The sequence below is a fragment of the Phyllopteryx taeniolatus genome, chromosome 2 (genome assembly GCF_024500385.1).
Source record: "Phyllopteryx taeniolatus isolate TA_2022b chromosome 2, UOR_Ptae_1.2, whole genome shotgun sequence".
Lineage (NCBI taxonomy): Eukaryota > Metazoa > Chordata > Actinopteri > Syngnathiformes > Syngnathidae > Phyllopteryx > Phyllopteryx taeniolatus.
Genome location: NC_084503.1, coordinates 24645214 through 24660213, shown reverse-complemented (window position 1 = coordinate 24660213; position 15000 = coordinate 24645214). Strand labels below are relative to the sequence as shown.

The 15000-nt window shown below is 46.2% G+C and overlaps 1 protein-coding gene across 1 annotated transcript in view; it reads right to left on the bottom strand.

The window, feature by feature from the left end:
* LOC133474127 (tyrosine-protein kinase CSK) overlaps positions 1 to 15000 on the bottom strand; it is an 89996-nt gene that overhangs the window by 6361 nt on the left and 68635 nt on the right. Inside the window, exons 6-9 of the mRNA XM_061765478.1 lie at positions 2257 to 2350; positions 1475 to 1540; positions 965 to 1064; positions 788 to 878 (exon numbers count right to left, since the gene is read on the bottom strand). Of these exons, the coding sequence (XP_061621462.1) occupies positions 788 to 878; positions 965 to 1064; positions 1475 to 1540; positions 2257 to 2350 (351 nt within the window). The remainder of the gene's footprint in view (positions 1 to 787; positions 879 to 964; positions 1065 to 1474; positions 1541 to 2256; positions 2351 to 15000) is intronic.

Here is a 15000-nt window from a genome sequence, read left to right as displayed (position 1 = left end):
GACTAAATACTTTTTTTTGCCCCACTGTAATAGGAGTGTACAGTAACATATATTAGAAAATTAGGTGAGAGTTTTAAACCTAGTTTTCCATTGAGCAGTACAGTTTGGTTCGGTACATAATTATAAATGGGTACCAAAATAGAGCATGTCTACCAAGGTTTAAAACCCTAAACCTTGCTTGAAACCCAAATATGAAACTCTTACTTTGCTTAACACTCTGACCTGAAGCCTGTTCCCAGCCATGAAACCCTAACTTGAAAACTGAACCTCACTTGAAAGCCTAATTTGAAACCCTAACCCAGGCTTGAAACCCTACTTTGAAAATCCCTATTACTGGCAAGAAAGTAAATTTGAGAAGACTTGACGTGGCTTTTATTTTGGGACCCTTTTAAAATGGTTTAATTACATACAAAACTAAACTGTACTGCTGGAAAAAGATCAGTTTTGGTACCCCACAAAACTCACAGAAAAGTGGGTTCAGTACATTTTGGATATTTTAGGCCCTTTCACAAGAATCCGTCCTGAACTGAACCGACTCGTAAGGCTTTGGGGGTAATGTGGCTTTACGAGCCTTTAACGAACCCGTTTTAGAACCCTTACATTGTGGTACAAAAGAAAAGCATGCCAGCAAGCAGCAATGCTGACACAGCTACTGCCATCCGATTGACACACAGCACTGTGAAAATGCCAATATCGGGTTGTACAAGTACAATTACAGCTGAATCTCAGCTACTGATAACGACAATAGGTCCAGTGTGTGTGTGTGTGTGTGTTCGGTTTGACTGACCTTGGCCATGTACTCTGTGACGATGTAGAGACTCCCCCTCTCCTCCACAATGACTCCCAGCAACTGCACCAAGTTGTTGTGTCTCAATTGCCTACGTAAACATAAAAACCAATGACTGGTTTCTCTTTAAAGAACTAGGCTGTAACTATTTGAGAATTTTCGTCAGGTCTGGCTCACGTCATGACTGAGGCTTCTGCGATGAAAGCCTGTGCCGTGGCGTCGTTTTTGATACACTTGACCGCCACTTTGGTCCCTCTGTAGTCACCCACCATCACATCTGACAAGACAGAGGGAGATTTGAGAACAGAGGGGACCACGATCCTGCCAACACTTGTTTGAAACCCTAACTGAAAACCCGCCACTTTAGTCCCTCTGTAGTCACCCACCATCACATCTGACAAGACAGAGGGAGATTTGAGAACAGAGGGGACCACGATCCTGCCAACACTTGTTTGAAACCCTAACTGAAAACCATAACCGTGGTTTGATAGCCCAATTTGAAATACTACTCATGTTTGAAAGCATAACCCAAACTTAAAACCCAGAACTGTCTTAAAACCATACTTTGTAACCCTAATTCTGGTTTGAAACCCTAATCCTAGTTTGGAACCCTAGTGTGAAACCTTAACCTGGGTTTGAGATCCTAACCCCGTTCAAACGCTACGTTGTCTCTGATGTGTGACTCACCCCCAAACTCTCCTTTACCAATGGTCTGCAGGAGTTTCAGCTCCTTCCTGTTTAGGGCCCAGCCACCTGCAGGAACACCAGACACAAGTATCACTTTAGTTTAATTTACTTTGAGCATGCAATAGTGGGAAAAAAATAAAATACAAAAAAACATGAAACAATGCAATATATTATCATGTAGTGACTTTTTGCATAGCCCAGACAATAGCAATGTAAACAGTCCTATAGTACAAAATTATATCCTATATACTTTTATACTATATATTATAAGCCTGCTCTCCAACAAGCAGTAGAGTATGGTTTGTTATGCAATTAAAAGGTTGTACAGAATACAGCCATGCTTCTACCAAGCTTTTGAAACTCTGAACCTGGCTTGAATCCGTAACTTTTGCTTAAGAACCTGTCACAGGCTTGAAATCCTAAGCCAAGCTTGAAACATCAGTTAGGTTTAAAAACCTGGCTTGTGGAAATGTGGCTTCACCAACCTTTACTGATTTAGATCCAAACCGTACCGGTGGTACAGTCAGGTTACACTATGTGCGGTTGCCATGATGTGACGCTATTTATGTAGCAGACAGAGCTATCACCATCCCACCGACACACGGTACCGTGAAAATGCCAGTGTTGGGGGTTTACGGTTCTCTTGACAGGGTTTACAAGCATGACCGAATGGAGGACTGACCATGCTACAGACAAATTAAAAGCTTCCGGCGTTTAATGCAATTACAGCCTTGTCAGTACACACACACAAGTTGGGTTTAATGAGTCCGGAGTGTCCTTACTTCTGGAGAACTCGTCCTGCGCTGCCACAGTGCCCTCCATCAACTTGGGCTTGATGAGGCTGGTGCACAGGCCATCGGCATCTTTGGTGTAGTGCTGCCAGGAACACAGGAGAACAGAATGAATGCTTTGTAGAGATGCAAAACATTGACCGAGGACACCTGCTGGTTCCCTGTCTTGTATAAACGGAACGACTGAAGAGAGGGAACCATGTCGTACGGCCAATATTCCACTTTAGGAGGTGATATCAAAATGGGCAATGCTTGGGTGCAGCAAAGATGGAACTTCAAAGCTGTTTAGACTGCACAGACTGGATTGTCTTTGAAAATTCAGCTGGCAGCCTGGATGAATATGCGGACATTGTCACATCCTATATTAGTTTCTGTGATGAGGTTTGTGTACCAACAAAGTCATTTCGCACATTCAATAACAACAAGCCGTGGTTCACTGCCAAACTTAAGCAACTTCGCCAAGCTAAGGAGGACGCATATCAAAGCGGGGACAGGGCCATGTATAATCGAGCTAGAAACCAGCTGACTAAAGAAATTAACATTGCAAAGAAGAACTATGCAGCAAAGTTGGAAAAACAGTTTAGCGCCAACGACTAGCGCTAACGACTCTAAAACGACTCCCCTCCTTGAGCCATCACCTCATCGTGGTGGAGGGGTTTGTGTGTCCCAATGATCCTAGGAGCTAAATTGTCTGGGGCTTTATGCCCCTAGCAGGGTCACCCATGGCAAACAGGTTCAAAGACCCCTTATGATTACGACAAAAAATGGACTCAGGTCTCCCTTGCCCGGACGTGGGTCACCAGGGCCCCCCTCTGGAACCAGGCCTGGAGGTGGGGCTCGAAGGCGACCGCCTGGTGCACCCATGCACAGCGCCTGGTGCACCCATGCACAGCCCGAAAGGGTGACGTGGGTCCCCCTACCCATGGGCTCACCACCTGTGGGAGGGGCCATAGGGGTCGGGTGCAGTGCAAGCTGGGCGGTGGGCGAAGGCGGGGACCTTGGCGATCCGATCCCCGGGTACAGAAGCTGGCTCCAGGGACGTTGAATGTCACCTCTCTGGCAGGCAAGGAGCCCGAGCTGGTGTGTGAGGTTGAGAAGTTCCAACTAGATATAGTCGGATTCGCCTCCATTCACAGCTTGGGCTCTGGTACCAGTCCTCTCAAGAGGGGGACTCTCTTCCACTCTGGAGTTGCCCACGGTGAGAGGCGCCGAGCAGGTATGGGTATACTTATTGCTCCCCGGCTCAGCGCCTGTACGTTGGGGTTCACCCCGGTGGAGGAGAGGGTAGCCTCCCTCCGCCTCCGGGTGGGGGGACGGGTCCTGACAGTTGTTTGTGCCTATGCACCAAATAGCAGTTCGGACTACCCACCCTATTTGGAGTCCTTGGAGGGGGTGCTGGAGAGCGCACCCGCTGGGGACTCCATCGTTCTGCTGGGGGACTTCAATGCTCACGTGGGCAATGACAGTGAGACCTGAAAGGGCGTGATTGTGAGGAACGGCCCCCCGATCAGAACCCGAGCAGTGTTCTGTTATTGGACTTCTGTGCTCATCACGGATTGTCCATAACGAACACCATGTTCAAGAATAAGGGTATCCACACGTGCATTTGGCACCAGGACACCCTAGGTCGCAGCTCGATGATCGACTTTGTGGTCGTGTCATTGGACTTGCGGCCGCATGTCTTGGACATTTGGGTGAAGAGAGGGGCGGAGCTGTCAACTGATCACCACCTGGTGGTGAGTTGGCTCCGATGGTGGGGGAAGATGCCGGTCGGACGTGGCAGGCCCAAACGTATTGGCGGAATCCCCTGTCAGAAGGAGTTTCAACTCCCACCTCTGACAGTTGCGACAGAACTTTGCTCATGTTCCGGGGGAGGCGGGGGACATGGAGTCCGAGTGGACCATGTTCCGCGCCTCCATTGCCGAGGCGGCCGACCGGAGCTGTGGCCGTAAGGTGCTCAGTGACTGTCGTGGCGGCAAACCCCGAAACCCGTCAAGCTGTCCTATCGGGCCTTTTTGGCCTTCGGGAGTATGGGGTACCGAACCCCCTGATATGGGCTGTTCGGTCCCTGTACGACCGGAGTCATAGTTATCCGGCAGTGCGTTGGACTCGTTTCTGGTGAGGGTTGGACTCCGCCAAGGCTGCCCTTTGTCACCAATTCTGTTCATAACTTTTATGGACAGAATTTCTAGGCGCAGCCGAGGCGTAGAGGGGGTCCGGTTTGGTGGCCTCAGTATTGCATCTCTGCTTTTTGCAGATGATGTGGTTCTGTTGCCTTCATCAAGCCGTGACCTCCAACTCTCATTGGAGCAGTTCGCAGCTGAGTGTGAAGCGGCTGGGATGAGAATCAGCACCTCCAAATCTGAGACCATGGTCCTCAGTCGGAAAATGGTGGCGTGCCCTCTCCAGGTCGGGGATGAGATCCTGCCCCAAGTAGAGGAGTTCAAGTATCTTAGGGTCTTGTTTACGAGTGAGGGAAGAATGGAACGGGAGATCGACAGGCGGATCGGTGCAGCGTCTGCAGTGATGTAGACTTGTATCGATCTGTTGTGGTAAAGAAGGAGCTAAGCCGAAAGGCGAAGCTCTCGATTTACCAGTCGATATACGTTCCTACCCCTCACCTATGGTCACGAGCTGTGGACCGAAAGAATAAGATCCCGGATACAAGCGGCCGAAATGAGTTTCCTCCGGAGGATGTCCGGGCTCTCCCTTAGAGATTGGGTGAGAAGCTCGGTCATCCGGGAGGATCTCAGAGTAGAGCTGCTGCTCCTCCACATCGAGAGGAGCCAGATGAGATGGCTGGGGCATCTGATTTGGAAGACTCCCGGACGCTTCCCTGGTCAGGTGTTCCGGGCACGAACCACCGGGAGGAGACCCCGGGGACTACCCAGGACACGCTGGAGAGACAACATCCTTCGGCTGGCCTGGGAACGCCTCGGGATCCCCCCGGAAGAGCTGGATGAAGTGGCTGGGGAGAGGGAAGTCTGGTCGTCCCTGCTAAAGCTACTGCCCCTGCGACCCGACCTCGGATAAGCGGTAGACAATGAATGGATGGATGGACTAAATCAGTCTGGCATGCATTCCAATCACTGACCAATTACAAGCGACGATCCCCCCAAGATGAGAACAATAGCACACTAGCCAACGACTTCAATACCTTCTACTGCAGATTTGAAAAGGACACTTTCACACCCCACACCCACCCAGCCAAACCACCGACCAATCACACCTCTGACTTCTGCGTTAACCATCCACGAACAGGATGTGAGACACATCTTCAAACAACAAAAGATTAACAAAGCGGCAGTCCCAGACCATGTGTCCCCATCCTGCCTCAAAGTCTGCGCGGACCAGCTCGCTCCAGTCTTCACACAGATCTTCAATAGATCTCTGGAACTGTGCAGTCTCATGCAGTCAACATGGGGCTGCACTTCATCCTAGAACACCTCGACAGTGCAGGGACCTACGCGAGGATCCTGTTCGTGGACTTCAGCTCAGCGTTCAACATCATCATCCCTGAACTCCTTTCCTCCAAGCTTCTCCAGCTCAGCGTCTCGCCTGCCATCTGCCAGTGGATTTACAGCTTCCTGACAGGCAGGACACAGCAGGTGAGGCTGTGAGAGACCACCTCATCCACACACAGCATCAGCACTGGGGCGCCCCAAGGTTGTGTACTCTCTCCGCTGCTCTTCTTTCTCTACACGAACGACTGCACCTCAACGCACCCGGCTGTCAAACTCCTGAAGTTAGCAGATGACACCAATGTCATCAGCCTCAACAAGGACGGTGACGAGTCTGCATATCGACAGGAACCGGAGCGGCTGGAGCTGTGGTGCGGCCGACACAACCTGGAGCTGAACACGCTCAAGACTGTAGAGATGATCGTGGACTTCAGGAGGCATCCTTCGCCACAGCTGCCCCTCACGCTGTCCAGCTGCCTTGTGTCAAGTGACCTTCAAGTTCCTGGGAATTACAGTCTCTCAGGACCTGAAGTGGGCGATCAACATCAACTCCGTCCTCAAAAATGCCCAACAGAGGATGTACTTCCTGCGGCTTCTGAGAAAGCACGGCCTGCCAGAGGAACTGCTGAGCCAGTTCTACACAGCGCTCATCGAATCAGTCCTTCCATCACAGTCTGGTTTGGTGCTGCTGCAAAAAAGGACAAACTCTGACTGCAGCGGAAAATCAAAACTTCTGAAAGGATTGTCGGTAACCCCCCTAACCACCCTTGAGGACTTGCACGCTGCCAGAACTAAGACAAGAGGGTGCAAAATCCTCCACCAGCTCTTCCAGCTCCTTCCCTCAGGTAGGCGCTACCAACCAATGCAAACTAGAACTAGCAGACATTCCAACAGCTTCTTCCCTCTTGCAATCAACTTCTTAAACAGCTAACCTACAATTCCTTTGCAACATTGCTGCGAATTTTCTTGTCTGAGTTTGTTGTCACATTTCTGTCGGGCCAATTATATATTACTCGTGCACTCACTGTAGTAGTCTCGCCACGCTGCACTATTTGCATATCTGTTGTTGACCAATACTGGCTACTCATGCCAGAGTAGCATCTGCCCCATTTGCACACTGACTGAGGAGTATCAGCAACATTTGCGCATACACTCCTTGAAGTCTCGGTGCCCTTTGCACAATGGTCATTGTACCGGACTATTGCTATATTAGTCATTCAAACTGCCCTAAGTGCTGGAGGACTGCATCTTTTTGCACAATTGTCAAAAAATAAATAAATAAAATTTGTAGCGGCATTACCAGATAACTAGCAACCCTTTATTGCTCAGTGACTGTTTTTGTCAATGTCTTTATGTCTCAAAAGTGTTCTCTGTCAATTGTCGTGATGGAGCAGCTCCAACTACCGGAGACAAATACCTTGTGTGTTTTTTGGACATACTTGGGAAATAAAGATGATTCTGATTCTGATGTTGTGTTGAAAGCAATGTTGCTCTTCAATAAGTAGGTTGAACCAGAGATTTTCCTCCTCTTGAGGATGCATCAGAGCTGCAAACGAGGCGGACTGTGGGTAAGGGTATTCTGCAATGTCGAGAAATACTTGATACGTCGTTGACCTGAGGGGTTTCCGCCTTTGGGGGTTGTAACAGAGCCGTAAGAGAGGCAGAATGCCGCTTGTGTATAAGGGTATGTCACACTACCAGGACTGGGGTGTGAAGTTTAACACCCAAAACTCACTCTCCCGCCCTTTTGATAGCAATGTAACTAACTGTATAATAAGCAAGTCAACCTGGTATTTTTTCACCTTTGCAGGTTGTATCAGACCTGTAACAGAGGCGAGAGGGCACCTGTATGTAATGTTATTCAGGGATATTGGGACAGGAGTGTTAAATTGAACACTTTACACTCACTTCTTCTGTCCTGTTCTGTTGAAGGCAATTGCTGTGTGAAGCTGTGGTAATATCCGTCTTTTCTGGGTTCTGTGTGAAAGGCAAAAGGTGGACACATACTCCATCTACTATGCTTGAAGCACTTCTTTGTGGGGAAAAGAGGCATTTGTCTAATTCCGGGAACAAAATGCATGCAGTGTTACAGCAATATTCGCCCTTTGAGATAAACTATGATGGCTCAGATGCACTAGTTTTCCAAGAACCCTGTGTGACAGAGGCTATTGTCTGACTCCGGGGATTCTGGTTTGCAGTGTAATATGACACACAGTTGCGCCAATATTACTGTTTTGCTTGGTTTTCTGCAAAAACAAAACAAAAGCAGATACAATGACACCTAAAGCTGCAGGCTCTGATGAGTGAATTTTTGGGGATCTCTGTATGAAAGTGGCTTTTGACCTTTATCTTCCTCTGTGTAAGCACACACAGTTGCAGCAATATTCTACCTTTGTTGTGTTCTGTGTAAAAAGTGAAGACTGCTTATTTTTTATCTGTGCAAAAAAATAAAATAAATGCAACAGAATGAATCTGCAAAAAAGACAGTTGATCTGTTAAAAGTTTGAATACCGTCTGTTGGGTACACCTTACAAAACAGACCTCTGAAGTAGGTCAGATGTTGCCGAGGCTTCCCTCATTACAGCACCAAAGCTAAACCACGACAGCTTTGACTTTCATCACACTCTCTCTTTGAGCAACAAAAACATTTGATTTATCGCTTTTTTAGTTTTACAAGAAAACACTTATATGAAAGTCAGTCATGTCATCTTCTATTGTTCAGTCTTCAGGGTGCCATCACCTCCCTTTACTGTCATTGACTAAAAAAACAAATTGCTTTTCCCGAAGGGACAAAAACTTCCATTATCCGCCTATTCCTGAAAATGTGTCTGAGAATTATCTACAAAGTAAGTGCCCACACGCACAGTGGTTCTCCACCTGTATGTACAGTCCTGCTCACCATTATTGGCAACTCTTCATTTTTTGCAAAACCTGTAAAATATCTTCAGAAATAAAATGAATTGTACCAAACCTATATCTTCAGGCTCTTTCACAATTACGGTAATTTAACAAAGAAAAAAAGGTTGTTTTTTTTTACTTCGATATTGTAATTTCAAAGAAAATAAAACAGAGTACAGCATGTGCAGCAATATTAGAACCCCTCCTTAATATTTGGTTGCACACCCTTTGGCAGCAATGACAGCCTCCATACGTTTCTTGCATCCATTTATAAGCTTTTTGCACTTCAGGTGGTATTTTCTTCCATTTTTCCTTTGCAATTTGTTGAAGCTCTAGAACATTTGCAGGGTTATTTTCCCCAATCGCAGATTTCAGCTCCCCCAAAGATTTTCAAGTGGATTGAGATCAGAACGTCTTACTGGCCATTTTATAACAGTATTGTTTTCCCCTTTTCAACCATGCCTGTATGCTTTTCGATGTGTGCTTTGGGTCTTCGTCTTGCTGGAGAACTTTGCCTCATACTAAGTTTATTTTTTTTTCTCCCCCCATTTCACTCTAAAATTTCTTGATAATTTTCCTTTTTCATGATACCTGTGATATAGTCAAGGTACCAGATGCAACAACGCAGCACCACAGCATTAAGGATCCTCCACCACACTTGACTGTTGTTAGGGTGTTCTTTTCCTTAAAGGCTTCATTGTGCTGTCTGTAAACATACTGTTAGTTGATCACTTGCTTTATAAAATATTGTTGATCATTTGCTCTTATGTATCCAACAAGTTCTCGACAATTGTATTGTTAAATTACCAGTGTTGGCTTTGCAAACGTGCAATACAATTGCACTCTGGACACGGAGTGGTGAACATCTCTTGCTCTGGCAGAAGTCTGCAGAAGTACCCAATAACGTCACAAAAGATGGCCAGATTTGGTGCAAAACTAGTCACTTTTCTTCTTTAATTCTTGCTAGAGGGGTTAGAAAAGTCAAGCAACATACTGTAGGTGAAGCTCGCTTTGTCATATGTCCAATAGCGCCGCCCCCGGTCATCATGGTAATGAAAGGTGTACTCTGCATTTCCATGATAGCACCCCAATAGCACCCCCACCAAAAAACAAAAAAATAATGATTTGAAGCAGATTGTGATGAGTGCATACCACATTTGTTGCAATTTGTTATCCTTAGTGTATTTTGGCCAAATAATGTCAGAGACCTTTCTATTAAGACACCTAGGAACACTCAATATGTGTTTCTCAATACAGTGTTCCCTCGCTACATGGCGGCTCAACTTTGGAGCTATTTTTTAGTGTTTAAATATACGTTTAATTATTTTGTTTTACAGCAAACTTCAAATGGGAGTGACAAACAGCTTGAACCAAGTCCGTTTTGACTTTTATTAAAAAAAAGAAAAGGAAAAAAAAATGTGAGTGTGAGAACAGATGCGAAAGAATATTTAAAAGCTTATTAAAGCACAATTTTAAATGTGTTTTAATAGGTTTAAATGTGTATAAAGTGTTTACATTTTTCATATGCTCTCTCTATATTACAAATTTTCACCTATGCCATGCGGGTGTGGAAAGTATCCCATGCGAACGTGTGTTCGCTATATTTTATTTTACGTAGTCTTGAAACATACCTTTAAATTAAAACACTATCATGTATTATCATCATTATTATTAAAAGTATATATTGTCTGCATTCAATGACAAGCGTGCATGTAAAAATTTGGCGGTGCTGTACATGCCCTTCTATTGGACGGTGATGACGTCATGGTCAAAACTCCACTGCAGAGCGTCCGTGTGAATGGGTGACATGACAACAGTGATGAGGATGATAAAGAGAAGCCTGTGGTAGGCGGAAATACTTATTTTGGGGAGCAGCAGTCGACAAGACGTGCTAGGGCATGGGAGCCCATAATAAATTCCAAAACTGCAGCAAGGCCAATGGGCCGAGAGGGTGCAGTGGCGACTACAACCACCAGGAGGTGCCGTTGTAGCAAAGGAAATTCCCACGTGGGCGTGCGCTGTGAACAATGCATTATGTAACGCATACTGATGCATGAAGATGAAATATCTTTTTAGAAGAAAGTGTGATCACTGTATGCCCACTGAACGGCATGTATGATATCACAGTGGGTCCCTTCTTCTTTTGTTAGTCTATGCATTGAGGCCTGCTGTGACAGACCGAAGGTGTCGATGGGAGCGGGGCTGGCCAAGCCGGAAAATACACACAGTAAGAATGTGAGGAATCCTCCGCTAGCGAGGAGGGAAGACACGGTAGGGAATGCAGACGGGGAGAGGCTATACATAGACTCGAGAGAGGGGAAGGCAGCATAACAAAGAGACAAGGTTTACACAAGGGAAGCAGAAATCAAGCCTGGGGAATGATAAAAAGACAGAAGGATATAGTGAGATGGGAACAGCTAAAGTGAAAAGTTCAACACCTTAAGCTTGCAAATTTGGTTTGACTATGATTTTCATAAAAAATATGACAAATCTCAAATGTGGAATATTGTCAAAAGTCACTAGTCGCATATCAGCTGAGCGTCACTAGACCTAATTCCAGCCAGCATCAAAGGATGAGGATCCAGTACCCAACAGAAGCGCATTCAATTTAAAGCAGAAAAGACTCAGGCGGCATCCAAGTATTTTTGTCTGGCCGTAGCAAGCATGTCGCTGATGTTATTTTGGTAGGTTTCTACATCCTGTTCTTCATCCGGTCCTAACATACCACATTTCCAGGTGCACACAATGAACCAATGTGCAGCACTATAGGAAAACTTTACACGGCGCCAAAACTTGGAATTATGCTGACGGTAATATCGCACATATCAAAAACCCCAGCGCGTTATCCGCACACTTCACACACGCCAATTGCTGCCACTGTCTACAATGTCTTTTGTTTTACACAAAATGTCTTCGAGAGCTACAAAAGATCAGAATCAGAATCAGAATCATCTTTATTTGCCAAGTATGTCCAAAACACACAAGGAATTTGTCTCCGGTAGTTGGAGCCGCTCTAGTACAACAGACAGTCAATTTACAGAACACTTTGGAGACATAAAGACATTGACAAAAAACAACAACAAACAACAATTGTGCAAAAAGATGCAGAGTCCTCAGTTCGAATGGCTAATATCGCAATAGTCCGGTGCAATGACCATTGTGCAAAGGGCACTGAGACTTCAAGGAGTGTATGCGGTTTAAAGTGACGAGTACTGCGATAATCTGGGACAATGGTTGTGCAAATGTTACAGATACTCCTCAATCAGTGTGCAAATGGAGCAGATGCTACTCTGGCATGAGTGGCCACTATATGCAAATAGTGCAGCACGGCGAGACAACTACAGTGAGTGCACGAGTAATACATAATACAGAAATGTGACAACGAACTCAAGTCAAAAAATTGCCAGCTTGTTGTAATGGAATTGTAAGTTAGCTGTTCAAGAAGTTGATTGCAAGAGGGAAGAAGCTGTTGGAATGTCTACTAGTTCTAGTTTGCATTGATCGGTAGCGCCTACCTGAGGGAAGGAGCTGGAAGAGCTGGTGACCAGGGTGGGGAGGGTCCGAGAGGATTTTGCACGCCCTTGTCTTAGTTCTGGCAGCGTGCAAGTCCTCAAGGGTGGGTAGGGGGGTACCGACAATCCTTTCAGCAGTTTTGATTGTCCGTTGCAGTCGGAGTTTGTCCTTTTTTGTAGCAGCACCAAACCAGACTGTGATGGAAGAACACAGGACTGATTCGATGACCGCTGTGTAGAACTGTCTCAGCTGCTCCGGTGGCAGGCCATGCTTTCTCAGAAGCCGCAGGAAGTACATCCTCTGCTGGGCCTTTTTGAGGACGGAGTTGATGTTGGTCGCCCACTTCAGGTCCTGGGAGATTGTAATTCCCAGGAACTTGAAGGTCTCGACGGTTGACACAAGGCAGCTGGACAGCGTGAGGGGCAGCTGTGGCGAAGGATGCCTCCTGAAGTCCACGATCATCTCTACAGTCTTGAGCGTGTTCAGCTCCAGGTTGTGTCGGCCGCACCACAGCTCCAGCCGCTCCGCTTCCTGTCGATATGCAGACTCGTCACCGTCCTTGATGAGGCCGATGACAGTGGTGTCATCTGCAAACTTCAGGAGTTTGACAGTCGGGTTCGCTGAGGTGCAGTCGTTCGTGTAGAGAGAGAAGAGCAGCGGAGAGAGGACACAACCTTGGGGCGCCCCAGTGCTGATGCTGCGTGTGGATGAGGTGGCCTCCCCCAGCCTGACCTGCTGTGTCCTGCCCGTCAGAAAGCTGTAAATCCACTGGCAGATGGCAGGTGAGACGCTGAGCTGGAGAAGCTTGGATGAAAGGAGTTCAGGGATGATGGTGTTGAACGCTGAGCTGAAGTCCACGAACAGGATCCTCGCGTAGGTCCCTGCACTGTCGAGGTGTTCTAGGATGAAGTGCAGTCCCATGTTGACTGCATCATCCGCAGATCTGTTCGCTTGGTAGGCAAACTGCAGGGGGTCCAGCAGGGGACCTGTGACACTCTTGAGGTGGTCCAGCACAAGACGTTCAAAGGACTTCATGACCACAGATGTCAAAGCGACAGGCCTGTAGTCATTCAGACCCGAGATTGCAGGTTTCTTGGGGACTGGGATGATGGTGGAGCGTTTGAAGCAGGATGGAACTTCGCACATTTCCAGTGATCTGTTGAAGATCTGAGTGAAGACTGGCGCGAGCTGGTCCGCGCAGACTTTGAGGCAGGATGGAGACACGTGGTCCGGGCCTGCCGCTTTGTTAATCTTTTGTTGTTTGAAGATGCGTCTCACATCCTGTTCATGGATGGTTAACGCAGAGGTCAGAGGTGTGATTGTGGTCGCGGGTGCGGCCGGGTTGGTGTGTGGTGTGAAACTGTCCTTTTCAAATCTGCAGTAGAAGGTATTCAAGTCGTTGGCTAGTGTGCTATTGTTCTCAGCTTGGGGGGATCGTCGCTTGTAATTAGTCAGCGACTGGAATGCATGCCAGACTGATTTAGAGTCGTTTGCGCTAAACTGTTTTTCCAACTTTGCTGTATAGATCCTCTTTGCAATGTTAATTTCTTTGGTCAGCTGGTTTCTAGCTCGATTATACAGGGCCCTGTCCCCGCTCTGATATGAAGATGACAGTATCCAATGTTTAGGCTTCATTCTTGTTTACATATCATATATGTATAAATAAATTATATACGCGTTTAACTTTTGTCCAAAGATGCCAGCGATAAGAAAACAATATTCTAGCCAGTTTGGGTTCAAACCATCATTTCATTAGCCCGTAGTTATTTCTGCACACACAGGAAGTCAGCTAACCTGTATTCTGGGTTTGATCATGTGACGAATTAGACTAGGTAACTTGTGTTTAACTTGTGTCACTTAAAACATTGCCTGTACAGTAAATAAAGTTTTTATGAGGATGACAGTTTGGACTCTACCTTGGAAGTAGTACTGTACATTTCCATTGCCAGGCCAATTAAAAGCTCTTTCGCTTCTGGTTATCTGATGTGATGAAAGTCTATCGGCCTGCCAGCCAGCCTTGCAGATATCAGATCAGATGGGCTTTTTGAAGAACGCGAGAAAGGAAAACCCCACTGGGAACAGCCGGTGTGTGTGTGTCTTTTTATGTTGTGTGCACGCAAAGTTTTGCAATGTGGCTAATGTATCCCAAGTACAGTTTTATTTCCTGTTCAATTATTAAATTTTTAACATAAGTAATAAAATGTGTTCCTGCCAGTCATAACAAACTACAGAATCATTGGTGAGGCATCTCTAATATACAGTATTGACCCATTCATCTAGCTAAATAGGGTAGGTAAAGTAAGGTCGGCGGGACGTGTCAATAAAAAAAATCTGAATTGTCTGTTAATGGCATTATTATCCATACAACTCATGTTTTAAACCCCATTATCATTGCCTGTAAAACAGGAATAATTCTGCCTTGTTTGCATGTTGCAGTTCTGGATAGATGGCACAGTCATGGAGCCAACCAAACAGAGAATGGGCATGTCAATCAAAAATTAGCATTGTCCTCCTTCTAATGGCAGAATTCTCGATGTAAGCCCCTTTCACACTATTTGTACAACCGACAGATTTATACCTAGATAGATGGCACCATAACAGAAGAAGTATCTGCCAATCAAAACTCAAACATTATTACTAGTGATGCACCAAAATTTCCGCCGCTGAAACACTTTGGCCGAAATTTGCCCAAAAGTTAATTTTCGATTTCGGACTGAAAGACTTTTTCACCAAAGTAAAAATACCGAAATAACATGTCAATGCACAACATGCTACATGTTGAACACTAATGGGTGGCACACACAACACTGTACACTGTATAATTAAAATTTGCATGCCACGAATTATGGGAACCGCGTTGCTT